This window comes from Eurytemora carolleeae, unplaced genomic scaffold, assembly GCF_000591075.1.
Source record: "Eurytemora carolleeae unplaced genomic scaffold, Eaff_2.0 scaffold143, whole genome shotgun sequence".
Classification (NCBI taxonomy): domain Eukaryota; kingdom Metazoa; phylum Arthropoda; class Copepoda; order Calanoida; family Temoridae; genus Eurytemora; species Eurytemora carolleeae.
In genome coordinates, this window is record NW_019396656.1 from 43,269 (window position 1) to 58,950 (window position 15,682).

Sequence of the window (15,682 nt, forward strand, 5' to 3'; positions counted from 1 at the left end):
AAAAATAGAATTAACTGCCTTAGAATATGCTTGTTTGTCCGCCATGAACACTTTCAATGCTTTCTCTTGATCTAAAACAGATTAATTATGGAATTTCGAGCATAAGAATTTTCACCATATCTATTTATGTTACAAGTTTAAGTGTCCGGCGTTGCCCGTGTAAAAAAAATTTTGAATCAAAAAAATTGATTAAAATTCTTTTTGATTTTTGAAGTAAAAATTGGATGTTTTTAGCCTATGTTACTCCCAGGATACCCATGGGTTTTTCAACATAATTTTAGACAATTTTGTCAAGCCGTTTGGCCTGCTTTAGCTTAAATATGTATAAAGATATAAAAATAGATATAAATATATAAGCGAAGAGCTTCATTACTTAGAAGTAGAAATCTGTTTGTTTGTCCGATCATAACTTGACTGAGGAACTCGATAGAACCCGATAGTGGGTTGAATATTTTATAGAAAGTACAGCTTCCAGAGCAAAGCTGAGTTCCTAGCTAGTAATTATCAAAATTAAACCTCGATTTCTTCAAGGCTAGGTGTCCAAACATCAAAAATGACCTAATGTTGCATGTCAGATACATGTACAAATTGATTGGAAATTAACTAAATTATTAACTCCATATTTCAGCCCCCCCTTGCTCCTCACACGAGAGATATTATATAAACCTAAAGTATATATTATCATTAACATTTTTAATCTACTACTGCAGTAAATTCTGCGTAAAACAACGATATACCAATGAAATAGTGAAGAAGGGGATGAGATTAAGCCCCCTTTTGATCTGTGAAATCTATTATTATCAGGTGGTTTTTAGGCCCCGATGGGTGCTGACTGCTGAGCCCTCGCTATGACCGAATATTCCATATTTGGAACTCAGCGTTGCCCAGATTACTCATAGTTACTCCCGCTGATTGTCCGCGCTTAGACGTAAATTAAGATTTTAGTTATTTCTTCCTTTAGTCGACCCACTCAACTTAGATTCTAAAACTAAGCTAAGAACATTCCCGTGGTTCTTCTGAAATCCCGAACAAAATTTGAGGCAAATCGGTAAATGGGTTCCTGAGTTTTGATCAGCCACCGAAACAAACAAAGATTACTACTTTTTTATAGATACGCCCCTGATACAAATACGTCTGGCTCTACCTGCACATACAAGGTTAGGGAGTGGAACATAGACATAAACAAAGTCTCCCAAGCTAGTTTTTCGTCGGCGAATTAGTTGTCCCAATGCCTCCTGTAGATCAGACATTTTAGTAAATTATATTCTGAAATTAAACTCAAGATGATCTACACAAAATATTATTGGTATATTCCTAGAGAACGATTTTTGGACCCCCCCCCCCCTCCTATCAATTATGTACAAGGAGCTCCCAGAAAGTGTCTTAACCTAACCCTAAATAATGCTAAATAAAATCTTATTTGGTCATGTACAAAATTTATAGGAGGGGGTGGGGCCTGGGGGGGTGGTCCAAAAATCGTTCACTAGGACAGACCCATATTATTTAATAAATTAAAAGGGTCTATTTAAATCTAGGAATAAATTGAACTTGGTCAGATCGGTCGGAATAAGGTAATAGCAAAAACTGGTTAGTTGAGCTAGGAAGACATAGTTCAGCCTTTTCTCATGTGCACTACAGTTCAAGGTAATAAGGAGTGGTTCAACTTAGTCTAAATAATTCAACAAATTCTGACTATTTATTAAATCGTTACATATTAATTAAAATTTGACTCTTCACTTACACCGGTTATAGTCTGTAGCTGGCGTCAGCTGAATCTATGTTGCCACTTGCCGATAATATTTTTTTAATAAATGAGACCCATTCGCGGCATTTGCGCTCAACGACGACATTTTATTGCGTTTCCTCAAACTCATGAGCGATTGATTGTACTAACGTTCAATCGCGTATACAGGGGGGCAGTATTCCTTCCCCCCCCCCTATATATAGCTACGTATATTACAGCACGCTACAAACGATACACTATACACTATACACTACACTATAGACACTGTACACTGCACACTGCACACTGTACACTGTACACTAAACACTGCAACTGCTAACTTTAAACTGTACACTGTACAATATACTGCTCACTGTACAATGCAAACCACACACTTCAGTCTGTCTCTAAGCTGCACATTCTGAACTGCACACTCAAAACTGCACACTCTAAACTACACACTCTGAACTGCACACTCTAAAGCTGCTTACTCTGAACTACACACTCTAAACTGCACACTCTAAACTCCACACTCTAAACTGCACACTCTAAACTGCACACTCTAAACTGCACACTCTAAACTGCACACTCTGAACTACACATTCTAAACTGCACAATCTAAATTCCACACTCTGAACTGCACACTCTAAACTGCACACTCTGAACTGCACACTCTAAACTGCACACTCCAAACTACACACTCTGAACTACACACTCTAAACTGCACACACTAAACTGCACACTCTAAACTGCACACTATAAACTGTACACACTAANTAAAAAAAATACTTTTTTAACTGCACACTCTAAACTGCACACTCTAAACTGCACACTCTAAACTGCACACTCTGAACTGCACACTCTAAACTGCACTAGACTATCCATTTCAATTTCGAATTTTTTAAAGCTGTTAAATAAACTTTATAAAATGAATTAGGTAATTAAAAACATCATTTGATTTACAGTTATAACGGAAAATCATCGGTTGTAAAGTGAAAGGCATAGAGTCTATGTGAAATGATCATTGGTCAATTATGAAACCAGCCTATTTCATAATTTGATTTTCTTTTAATGTTGATTTTAGATTTTATATAAAATGATATTCCAGGGCCCAAAAGGTTATATAGCACAAATATGTGAAGTATACACCTGCAGTATGGAAACAGTAAAACAAAATGGCCGTTGTACACCTTTTTCTAGTAAATTCCACTGTAATATATATTCTATTCTCTTTGACAGTAAGTGTGCTATGTACGCTGTACACACAGACCGGTTTTACTTTTTAAATGACTTATTCAAATAGAGTCTAGTACAATAGATGGCAACGTAGAATTTGTACACTCTCACCCAACAAACAAAAAAGTATATAATTATTACAAAATGTTTAGAAAACATTTTAGTTTATATCTTCTACATTTAACATCTTGAACATGTAAACTTTAAACTTTTCTTATTACAAAGTGTTATTTCAAGGCTAACTAATGTTCAAATATGTTCATATGTTCATATGTGCATATGCTCTCGATCCTTCCTTTATATATCTATAAGATTGATATTCAAAGTAAGTAAGCTACTGTACTTGACAATCTATTTGACTTATTAACTGTTACATTTAAGAACTAAAAGAAACTCAATTAATAAAATCTCCATTCTAGGAGACTTAAACGGAGAAGTGAGACTAATAAAAGAAACTTTCCTGGCGATAAACTTTGTGATTACATTATGTGCAAAATATTGAAGTTCTTAAAAATTCCCTCTTTCTTTAAATCTGAATATTTTCAGATGGTTTCTCACCATTAAGTATAAACTATGAGCAAGCGGAGGTCAGGATTAATAGCCTAAGGGTTACCCTGTCCTCTGCTGTCAACTACGGGAGTAGACCCAAGCTACAGGAGTAGCTAACAGGAGCAGGAGTACTTTCTACAAACTTAGCTACAGGAGATAAAAAATATTGTAATGTCAATGATCTAATACTTTTATATTTTAGGTTTTTTGACCTTGCTTTGTAATACAATAATCTCAGACTAGTGTCATGCATTTTCATGATCATAAAATGATCCGGTCTTAAAGCGAAAATTATCAAGATTTGATCTCAACCTACCATCAGAGGTGAGAATCAAACATTAACTTGCTGTTAAGCTATATGGGTTCTTTAATGATTTGACTATTAAGAAATAATTAATTTCGGTATAAATAATATTTAGTTATCTATTAGTCTCAATCTTTGTGGGTAACCCTGTATATATATTATATACTTAGCTAATTATCTTTTCGAGGAAAAGTTTTTGGGTTCACCGTTAAATCGATAAAAAATTTACAAAGAATTTCTTTTGTATTCATTAATTTTGTAACTCTTTGCGTCTGAACCATCTTATCTAGTAACCACCCCCCTTATCATATGGTAGGTTCCCGCTCCTCCCTTGACCAATACTGCCCCGCCCCCTCGCCAAACCAATACTGCCCGCCCCCAATCCAATATCATGAGAGAGATTCATGAGAAAATCTTGTAAAATATTCTCTAGGGTTTAACTTAAGGGAGTATACGCAAAGATGAATGATGATAACCCCCCCCCCTCATCTCTTGACCCCTTTCTTGCACCCTCCCCGTCATATCTTGACCCCTTTCTTGCACCTTCCATCCCCCTCTTTTGGCCCACTCCTGCAACCCCATCTCTTTTGACCCCGTTCCTGTACCCCTCCTTCTCTTGACCCCTCTCCAGTTCCACTCCTTCTCATTTAGTTCGTATTTTTTCAATCGTTCAAAAAAAAATTTTGTTTGAAAAATCATTAATTCAGTAAAAAACTATTGTTTTAAAAAAGTTTTTTAAAAAAATCGCTAGTTTAACAAAGTAACACCGTTTTTTTCAAGTTTTTTTTCGTTTGATTTTTTTCATTTCTCTGAACTATTCAATTCGTTCGTCCATCGTTCGTTTTTTCTGAATGTTCGTTAAAAAAACAATGCCCATCTCTACCCCACCCCCCATGTGCATTTCCTTATCCTCCTATTAAACTCCCACACATCTGCATGATCAGATAATTACAAATTGATGAGAACCAATCGATTTAAAGAATAAAGATTTCTCTTCAAGAATCATAACTATTTTATGGTGGATTGAAAGTCGTCTTTGTTTAAAACTTTTCTAGATTAAACAAATATATTTACAGATTGTGCAAAATTACTTTTCAAATCTTGTAAAATCTACTTCCTTCTGCGCCAAAGGCTTTCTAAAAAGCTATAAAATGTTGAAATCCAATGACTGGAAGTGGGTCTGATTGTAGATTTAGTCTGTTGTAAGTAAAACAAGCCAAACGGGCATTATGGCTGAGGACTTAAGGAGTTAGTATTATAAGACCCAGCTTAGTTAGAAAAGTCAGACCGATAGTTATATCGGAATGGGATTAAATAAACTCATAATATGTTTTCTTTTCTCCTTTAGAATATTGGATTTGTTTTAACATGTTTGAACAACCCTGTATGTAAATCATTCACGGTTGCGTAAATGTTTAATAAGAATTATTAATTGACTGATTTTCATCAAATTATACAATTTATGAACCATGAAACGATACCTCTCCATAGCGCGTAGAACTTTCCAAATTTATATATTAAAACCTATTGAATTAAAAAGAATAGAAAAATATAGCTGTATGAGGGGGGGGGGGGGGTCTTGTTAATCTCAACCCAATATCCCCTTCTTCAACCCCCCCCCCCACTATTCCTTCTCTTCTTGCAGGATGTGTTAAAATTCAAGTGACACTTATACTCCGGTTTCTAAACAATATGTAACTGTAAAAATGTCACCAGACATCCCTTAATAAAAAGTTAAGTGAGTGACATATCATTCTTAAACGTGATACAGGGAGAGTAAAAAAAATACTTTTTTATAAATTCGAATAAAAATTCTATATTATATAATACTTGTCATGGGGTACCCACCCTTGTCTGGCTAAATAACTAAATAACTAACTTTAATGCCAAGAACATAAAGAAAGAGGGGGAGTTGAGGGAGTAGGGGGGTGTGAGTAGAAACAAATTACCGGAAGTCGATCATAAAACATTTAAAGAAAACCATATACTACTGTTTAAAGAAAACATCATGTGTTTAAGAGAAAGCATGCAATGATTTGCTTAAAGGGACTGTACACGTAGTTCTTGGTGACGAGATGGCATGTTAGATACTCACAGGTACCCTTTAAACCTCTCTAGGAGGAATATATCTAAAAATTGTTGAATTTTATTAATACTAGGCTTCAATTCAAATTGTGAACATGTTCTTTTTGTTTACATTTTAAAACAAATAAGAAAAAAAATTTAGCGGATTTAAAAAAAAAAATTCGCGGATATTCAAGAATTAAATTTTTTTTACAAAATTAAAAACCTTTAAAACACATTTTTTAAAAATTTTTATCATTCATAAACCTTCCCTGTGGTCACGTGATGTTCCACAAAAAATTTGGGCCCGATCGGTTCAGCCGTTTTGACGTTTATTGGATACAAACAAACAAACAGACACCCAAACACCCAAACAGACAGACAAGCCAAATTATATATAGATATTTCATGATTTCATTATTTATTATTTATGCGGAAATTTTTTTTTCTCAAACTATTCAATTTCATGTCAGAAAAATGAAGATATCGCATTCGCCCTTGATAAAACATGGGTTTTGCCACAAACTCAGATTTACAAACCCTATCTTTGCAACCCAATGTCGTAGACCTTCGACATTTCAAACTATGAATTCTGTAAGACCAAATAATCCAAGTTTACACCATCAGGTTGGATTGAAATGATACAGGGATTAATAAAATTTAAGTTTTTCAAAAAGACTCAATTCTTTTGCAATTGCAAAGCACACCAATTGAAAAATAAACAAACAAACTAGGTGTCCGACAGAGCAGGAAAATCGAGAGAAGCGTTTAAAAAATCTGCTGTGATTCTTGATAGGCAATATGTCACAAAGTTGTATCAAAAGAAGTTGTCCGACTAATAAAATCTTTGGAAAAAAAACATAAAAACAACTATTTCTCACCTTCTGTTGGATACCGTTGTCAATCTGGCGTGTAACTCTTAATTTGGGGTTAAATTGTTTAGTTAACACTCATAGTTTGATCATTTTTGCTTTGATTTAAAAACTTGTCTATATAAATTAAGGTTTCAAGGGTAACGTTGTGAATTGTTGATGGAATTCTTCAATTGTCAGGATTGTTTCAAATTAAGTTGAAAAATGACAATCCGTTTAAACTGTACAAATTATAAGAATTCCCAGTTCCCAGCAAGCGATCCTTTAACAATCAGGAAATGTGAAAACTAGGATAAAAAACAGGAAGAAAAAGAGGCCGAGTTATAATGGAAGGGAGGGGAAGGAAGAATAAATAATATACGAAAGATTGAGTGAGGGATTGATAATAGAAAGCAGGTGGAAAGAGGGAGGGATGTGTGTTGAAGGATGTATATGTATACTGGTGGGGAAGGGAGGGGAGGGATGTATGTATACTGGTGGGGAGGGAGGGATGTGTGTAGTAGGATGTATGCATACTGATGGAAGGGAGGGGAGGGATGCATGTATGTATACGGGGGGTTAGTGAGAGAGAGAGGAAGGGGGGGGNAAACAAGAAACAAGAAACAAGGAACAAGGACCAAGGAACATGGAACAAAGTAACAAAGTAACAAAGGAACAAGGAACAAGAAACAAGGAACAAGAAACAAGAAACAAGAAACAAGGAACAAGGACCAAGGAACATGGAACAAAGGAACAAAGTAACAAAGGAACAAGGAACAAGAAACAAGAAACAAGAAACAAGAAACAAGAAACAAGGAACAAGGACCAAGGAACATGGAACAAAGGAACAAAGTAACAAAGGAACAAGGAACAAGTAAAAAGGAACAAGGAACAAGAAACAAGTAACAAGGAACAGGGAACAAGGAACGAGGAACGAAGAACAAGAAATTACTAAGTAAATAATATATGATTAGGAAAACTTGAACTGTGAACATGCCAATTTAAAAAATCCACGGATTATTTGTTAACCTTCGGAATCAGCGAATCATGGAACAAGGAAAGGGGGAGATGATTGAGGAAAGAGAGGGGGGAATCATGTAGCAATGAGAATGGGAAATCATTGTGAGATATTAAACTTGACTGAAGGATATATTTCTACTAAAACTCAACAAAATACAATATACTTGTATAAAGAAATGATGTACAGCGATTTAAACTCTTTTACTGTGGATACTGGATATCGATATAAATGCTTGATTTCGATCTTTGTTCAAACTACAAAATACAAATTAATTTAATCTTTCTGCGCTATCCCGTGTGTAGTAAACAGAAAAAAACCAGAAACCATGGAAATTTGTGTTCAACCAATAAGAAAACAGAGAATGTAGGGATTTCCGAAATCAAGGGATCGAATTCTCCGTAAAAATTCAAAAGTGCACACTAGGGATATTGAGATAAAGCGAACGGGATTATAAGACGGGAATCCGACACAAAGGATCGGGATTATAAGACGGGTATCCAACACAAAGGAACGGGATTATGAGGCGGGTATCCGACACAAAGGAACGGGATTATAAGACGGGTATCCAACACAAAGGAACGGGATTATAAGACGGGTATCCAACACAAAGGAACGGGATTATGAGACGGGTATCCGACACAAAGGAACGGGATTATGAGACAGGTATCCGACACAAAGGAACGGGATTATAAGACGGGTATCCAACACAAAGGAACGGGATTATGAGACAGGTATCCGACACAAAGGAACGGGATTATGAGACGGGTATCCGACACAAAGGAACGCGATTATAAGACGGGTATCCGACACAAAGGAACGGGATTATAAGACGGGTATCCGACACAAAGGAACGCGATTATAAGACGGGTATCCGACACAAAGGAACGGGATTATAAGACGGGTATCCGACACAATATAAACTGATTACTCTATTACTCTCCTCATACAGTGATGAACAGAAAACAATAGAATAGGAAGACGACATTATGGCAATACAAAGTTGTGTAACTAGACACTTCTTATAAAATCATTAATTAAGTGAAATGGGTCTGTTTACATTGCACAATTGATGTGTCTCATTTTCTTTGAACTTTCAAAAGTTATAATTATAACTTGATTCCAAAAGTCGTCTTCTTATTCCAGAATTTTCGAATTATCACTGTAGTTAAATATCTATTCCTTATATTCTTGTGACCTGATGTCGCCGTTGAATATTTAAAACATTAAGTTTTGAAAATCAGACGAATCAGACAGTTTAAAATATTTTTATATGACCAACATATTATTTATTAATAACTAGCTGAAGTGCCCGGCGTTGCCAGTGGAAAAAATTAAAACTTTTTTAGCCTTCGTTACCCCCGGGATACCCCTGGGTTACCATTCGGTCCAGCCGTTTGGCACGCTATAGGGAACATAAATACAAATGTCTTGTTTTATTATATAGATATATAATGTGAAGATATTCTTTTTATAGTTTGCTGTCACAAAAAAACTTTCTATGCCATAAAGTATAGGGAATTATAAGTAAGATATTGCTAATTTATGTAAAATTTTCTTTGATAATCAAAATATCAATGTTTATAAAAGTCTCGTCATTAAAATGTATGAAATTCAAGAACTTTTGAACAAATCAAAAATTCTAAGAAAAACTTGATTATACAAAAGTCGCAAAACTCAACCTGAAAATCTGCGAAACAGTTTACACCAGAAATTTTTTTAAAATGTTTGAAATGGATAAATTGATAAGTCCCTCCTCTCCGATATACTTGATCTTGCAAAAGTTGAAAAAGCAGAATGTTTTATCAATCATTGTTGTTATTGTTCAGGTAAATCGAAATAATTTTGATACGCTCAAGGTCAACTCATTTTAATTTATTAGCAAGCTTCATTAATGACAAATCCTTAGGAAGTGTTAGACAAAACGAAAATAATACAAAATTTTACTTTTTAGACAATCATCATTCTACAGCTGCTGGGAATGTGCATTGCTCTTTTCTCCGAGGAAAAACAAGAAGGTTAAGTTTTCAACAGTTAGGTTATTAAACCTTTTTATGAAACTATTGTCTGTATACTTTATAATTCTTCCTCACTACATTGTGAATTTCATAATGAACGTGCTATAAAGTAATCATCGTGGCTATAAACACGGGCAACAAGGTTGACGCGGTCAGATTTTATGCTTCATATAGGTTGAATTTACTTTTACTAAAGGGGCACGAGGTGCGTGTAAAGTTAAATTAGGTGTACATTTTAGCACGTGTGCTATAAAGTTTTGATTGGTTCACGGATTTTCTCCAAAAAAATTAGGATATTTCCAAAATATTTTTTTTGATTGAAATGAAAATAAAATTGAAATCAACTTTATATTTTAACTTCTGCTTTTTTCAAAGCTCATTTTATCTTGAAATAGCCATTGAAATAAGACAAGTAGACAGACATTTTATTAAATTACCTATAACACTATTATTTTGGCACGACGTGCTATACAGTTTTTGAACTTAAATTTTTTCTATATCTCGAAGGTTCACGTTTTTTAGATTATAATATAAAGCTCGGGACAAAATTAAATCTAAAAATTTCTGTCCAAAAACTTTATAACACTTAAACCACTGTTATAAATAGTTATTAACAAACAAAAGACAATTTTCCTCTAAAAATAGTCTTAATTTATTGTTTTCTTTAGTGGGATTTCTACTAATTGAACTTCCAAGCAAGGAAATGACTACATTTGACCGTCTACCCCTGGAAAGAGTAGAAGGAGATGGTGCTGATTGTCTTTGCCTTGTTATTTCTTGTGATATTTCTGTTTCTCATGAATGCTGTTGTGATATTACGAAACATTCCGAGCATGTATTTCCTTAACAAGGAGAACAACTTTTAATTCAATGACAAAAACTTTTTATTCAATCATTTTGGATTTCAAATTTTTTTAAATAAACAATTTAGCCTAACTTTTTTCCTTTTCTATTTACTGTTCTAGTTCTAGTTCTAGTTCTAGTTCTATTTCTAGTTCTAGTTCTAGTTTTAGCTCTAGTTCTAGTTCTAGTTCTAGTTCTAGTTCTAGTTCTAGTTCTAGTTCTAGTTCTAGTTCTAGTTCTAGTTCTAGAATTAAACTTGAAATCTTTAATTCAATTGAAACTTTTTTTTCGATTAACAAAAATTAGATATTTCATTTATGCCATAACGTGGCCCGATTCTTTAAGAATAGTTTTATCTGGAAGGATTAGACACTTAAGAAAAATACTATTGAAAGGACGAGAATTTCGAGGTGGTCGAGAAAATGAGGAGAATGTGGTTCGGACTAGAAATTGATGTGGTTGGCCTTCCTCCCCTCCTGTGAACTAAAGAGAAAGAGAAGGTCAAATTCATGCGCCAATACTTCTACTACTATGCGATCTCGTAGCTCCTCTAGTTTTGATTATATGCACAAGTATTCGGTTACATATTAGAAATTCAAATCATTTTTGTTAATCTCCATAGCTCTTCAAAACGAGGAGTTATGATTGAAAACATTTAAGATTTCAATTTTTTGTGCTATTTACTTTAGTTTAATGTGAATAAAACTATTCAGTATTCACTTTATAACAACGTTAAAAACAGCTTATGCTTGATTTAATTTTGTGAGTACCACTGTAAAAGTGTGATATCTGATTTGGTTTGACAAATATTTATTGATAAATTGTTAAACTGAAATATATAAGCCTGAAGTAAATACAGTAATCTATCAAGGCCTATACAAAGCAAACCTAACTAATCTATCTAATTATCAAGGACCCCCAAGGAAAAGGGGGGTCCTGGAGTGGGGGGGGGGGGCAACACCTGGAATTACATCAAGCTGATTTTATGGCACTATTAAACTGTAAGATTCGATGAGCGTTGGATATTATTTAGAGAGTATTATTGTATTAACTTTCATCTCTTTTCTTTATCAAATCTTTCTTTTTCCAGCTTTTCCCTTTTTCATCTCCTTCTTATGTCTTCTCTTTTATTTTTCATCTTTTATCTTTTATATGTCTTTATTTTTCTTTCTTTTTCTAGTTTTATTTCCTTTATTTTCAAATACTCCGCATTACTACCATTTAATCACTATAGTTTTAGTAGAAATAAATATTTACATTTACTGATAGCGCCGATGCAAGGATTCATAACTATAATTGGATAATGAGACAGATAGAAAGATAGATGTTACCCTACTATTTCTACTGGTTCAGAATAGACAACAAACACATAACTGCTTTTTGTTTCTTTCTTTTTACTTTGTATGTTTATGTATCTGTTAATAATTGATTATTGTTATTCTTGTTTGTCTGATATGCTTACTGCTTACTGCTTAGTGCTTAGTCACATAAAGGTTTAAAGTATCTCTTATATAGAATATAAGTGCACTAAGAGTGTCTTAAAAATATTGAAGGTGAAATTTAACGCACGACAATTTATTATTTTTTGATAATCTTAGATTCTTAATAGTAATACACATTTACAAATGTCAGTACAAATACACATTTTAAAGAAGCATATATCATGTTTTTAAAATGTATACGGTCTACTGTATATATTCATATCCTAATATAGATATCATAGTAACTCAATATTCAAGGATAAATATCAGAATATATTCTGATATTTATCAGTTTTTTATTCAATATCCCGCTGGGTTATATTTATCATAGAAATAGATACGTTTTTTGCTGTACATATAGGTGTATAGTTGTATAGTTGAGCGAACATTCCCTTTAAACCAACCATTTAACGAGCGAACATGTTAATACAATAGATAGATATACATCATTAAAGCTGGATAATTGTTCAATTGAAGTATTTAGGTGATTAAAGTCAAGGTACGTGAGATGTCAATTTTACAAAATTACTTCATTTTGTATATTTTAAAGATAAGTTAAATTTGTTAATTTGTGTTTATTTGAAAATTTGTGTTTGATATTTATATTACAATCATTGCACAGTGGGATGCAGAAAACTTCGGAATTATTCTAGTCTTAATACTTTGTTTACTGATGAAAAAATATTTTGAATTTTTCATCGGAACTATTTATTTAAAAAGGTGTCTGAGGTCGCGTCGGAACTTATCTGTAAAGTATCGTTAAACTAGATATCCAATGGAAACACTTTTAGACTTAAGAATATTTATTTATTATTTTATTATTCCGTTCATCTGCTGTAGATGTAGATCAAAATAATTGATCCTGAGATTTACAATACAAAAGTTTTGGCTGAACAGCTTTTAATTTATGCATCGAATCCAATATTTTAAAAGGTCTTCAAAGGTATGCAGGGATATTAAAAAATGTATAATGCTAGCATTTTAGGGCGCCCATCTTCTATTTCAGTTATTTCTCTTTGTGTACATCGTAAAACAAATCAAAAAAAGTTCGCAGATTTTAACAAAAAATTTCGTGTATTTTCAAATTTTCAAAAATTAAATGAAAATCGAATTTTGAGCCAAATATTTGAAATTTTGACTATTCATAAACCTTCCCTGGGAACCACGTGAGGTCCCACACAAATTTGGGCCTGATCGGTTCAGCCGTTTTGACGTTTATTGGACACAAACAAACAAACAGACAAGCTAAAAGACTAGGCTTTTAGAGCGCTTCGCGCCCATCTTCTATTTAATTTGTGAACATGTTCTTTTTGCTTACATTTTAAAACAAAGAAGAAAATTTTTTTGAGGATTTTTAGAAACAAATTCGCGGATTTTCAAGAATTTAATTTTTTTTACAAAATTAAAAACCTTTAAAACTCATTTTTTAAATTTTTATCATTCATAAACCTTCCCCGGAGCCACGTGAGGTCCCACACAAAAGACAATAGCCCCATTTTTTAGGGGTTCTTAAAGTTACAAAAAGTACTGTCTTGCAACCCTCAAATTCTAACACCCTTCCACTATTTACAATGTACATCATCCATAAAAAGACAACACTAAATTGCCTAGTATGGTATTCTGCAATGGTTATATACTCCCAGTGTAAAGACAGGACAGGGTGGCAAATAGTTTTTTCAGTGAACAGAGTTGATTTGATAAAATTTTACACCTTTTAAAACTTACACCTTGTTGCCCACAAGTAAAAAAAAGTTATAATATTAAAAAGAGGAGATGCAAAAGTGGTAAATTTTCCTTTCCTGTCACCCTGTTGTTAAAAAAACGTTACTACCCCTGTGTAAAGATCATAATCTAAACATTCTGCTGCAGACTGAAGGTGTCAAATAATTTCTAGGTTTACTGTTTATGAAATATTTTCTAAACATTTTTACCCGTTTAGCACTGACCACAACTTTTACATATATTCACCATTCAAAAAATATTTTAAACAGTGGGACTCATAAAATATTTTAAACAGTGGGACTCATAAAATATTCTAAACAGTGGGACTCATAAAATATTCTAAACAGTGGGACTTATTAAATATTCTAAACAGTGGGACTCATAAAATATTCTAAACATCGGGACTCATAAATTATTTTAAACAGTGGGACTCATAAAATATTCTAAACAGTGGGACTCATAAAATATTCTAAACATCGGGACTCCTAAAACTGAGGAATAGGAAGACGACTGTTAGACTCAAGTATGTCTAATAAACACGATATGACCATTTCACTTGACAAGTTGATTTTAAGCGAATGAAAAAAAATATTTGTTTATTACAGCACCAAATACTTGAAAATTTGATTAAATTTCGTTTTTCTATTTCATAGTTTTATGGGTTCCATTGTATATGCATTTAAGTATGTATATGAGTGTATTTGTACTTTGTAATATATATGTTCCCTTGCTAGCTGGCAAATCGTAACAGTAATGCAGCTTAAATGTTACATTTCCTCTGTGTAACTACTGCAAACTATGCAGTACGAAGTACGTTGTAAAACATTCCATTGAAGCAAGGTAAAAAGGCAAGGACCGTTAATTGCTGTTGCGTATTCTCTGCGTACATAATTGAAACCAGTTCCCTCTGGATTGTGTTTGTAAACAAGTCAGTGTTGCTCTACTATCCGAGGAGGATAAAAGCAATTTGGATAATTTTGATATTCACTTAATAGTTTCTTATGACCAGAATATTTCATTGATTTTTTATGTGGAAGATGGATCCTATGTCAGGCTGTGAGTTGTGACATCCGTCTTGTGTTTACATTACCGCCCAGAGACAGTACACTGCAGTACTAAAAATGCGTACACCTCTGAAAAAACTATGTTTACATTATAATTCTTCGTGTTGAAGGAAGGAAAAGTTGAGCAGTAGGGTCATTTGACAGTACGCTCACGATGTACTGTCAAATGACCCTACTGCCTTACAGAGCTGAACTTTTTCTTTGATTATTAGGAATGTTATGCAACGTACATCATGACATCATGTAGTATATCGTGTACTGCATGGGAATTTCCTTATTGAAAAATAAATCATCCTGCCAAAGAATTATAATGTAAAGATAGTTATTTCAGAGGTTTAGGACTGTCTCTGGGCTGTAAAGTAAACACAAGAAGAATGTCACAGCCTGACATGGGATCCATGTTCACAAAAAATCTATAAAATATTCTGGTCATAGAAAAGTATTCTGTGAATTATCAAATTATTAAAATAAATGATTTATCCTCATGATAATACTGATGCATCTATTCTTGTTTACAAATACTGCCCACGGAGAACTGGTTTCAATATGTACGCAGAGAATACGCAATAGCAATTAACTTTCCTTGCCTTACTACCTTGCATACTGCGAGGAAGTTAAACCGCCTTTTTAAATCAGAAATCCTTACAAAAAAGTTTACTTTTGCCGGGGGGAAATACAGTTTAGATAACCAAATAACTTTGCTCTTCTTATACTTAAAATCAAAATTAGAGGAGCTACGAGGTCACAATGTGGCACCAGTAATGTTCCATAAATTTGACCGTCTCCTTCTGCCTAGTTCACAGTGCATG

The 15,682-nt window shown here is 33.5% G+C and overlaps 1 protein-coding gene and 1 long non-coding RNA gene across 2 annotated transcripts; one reads left to right on the top strand and one right to left on the bottom strand.

The window, feature by feature from the left end:
* Positions 1-37: 37 nt before the first annotated feature.
* Positions 38-1,266, bottom strand: LOC111706984 (uncharacterized). The gene is made up of 2 exons (XR_002766355.1): positions 1,145-1,266; positions 38-71 (listed from the first exon to the last, which is right to left on the bottom strand). It is a non-coding gene; the product is annotated as an uncharacterized LOC111706984 (long non-coding RNA).
* An 8,151-nt stretch (positions 1,267-9,417) lies between these two features.
* Positions 9,418-10,699, top strand: LOC111706983 (uncharacterized). The gene is made up of 3 exons (XM_023479950.1): positions 9,418-9,574; positions 9,700-9,763; positions 10,432-10,699. Exons 1-3 carry the CDS (start codon positions 9,470-9,472, stop codon positions 10,608-10,610), a joined length of 348 nt encoding a protein of 115 aa, XP_023335718.1. The 5' UTR covers positions 9,418-9,469; the 3' UTR covers positions 10,611-10,699.
* The last annotated feature ends 4,983 nt before the right edge of the window (positions 10,700-15,682 follow it).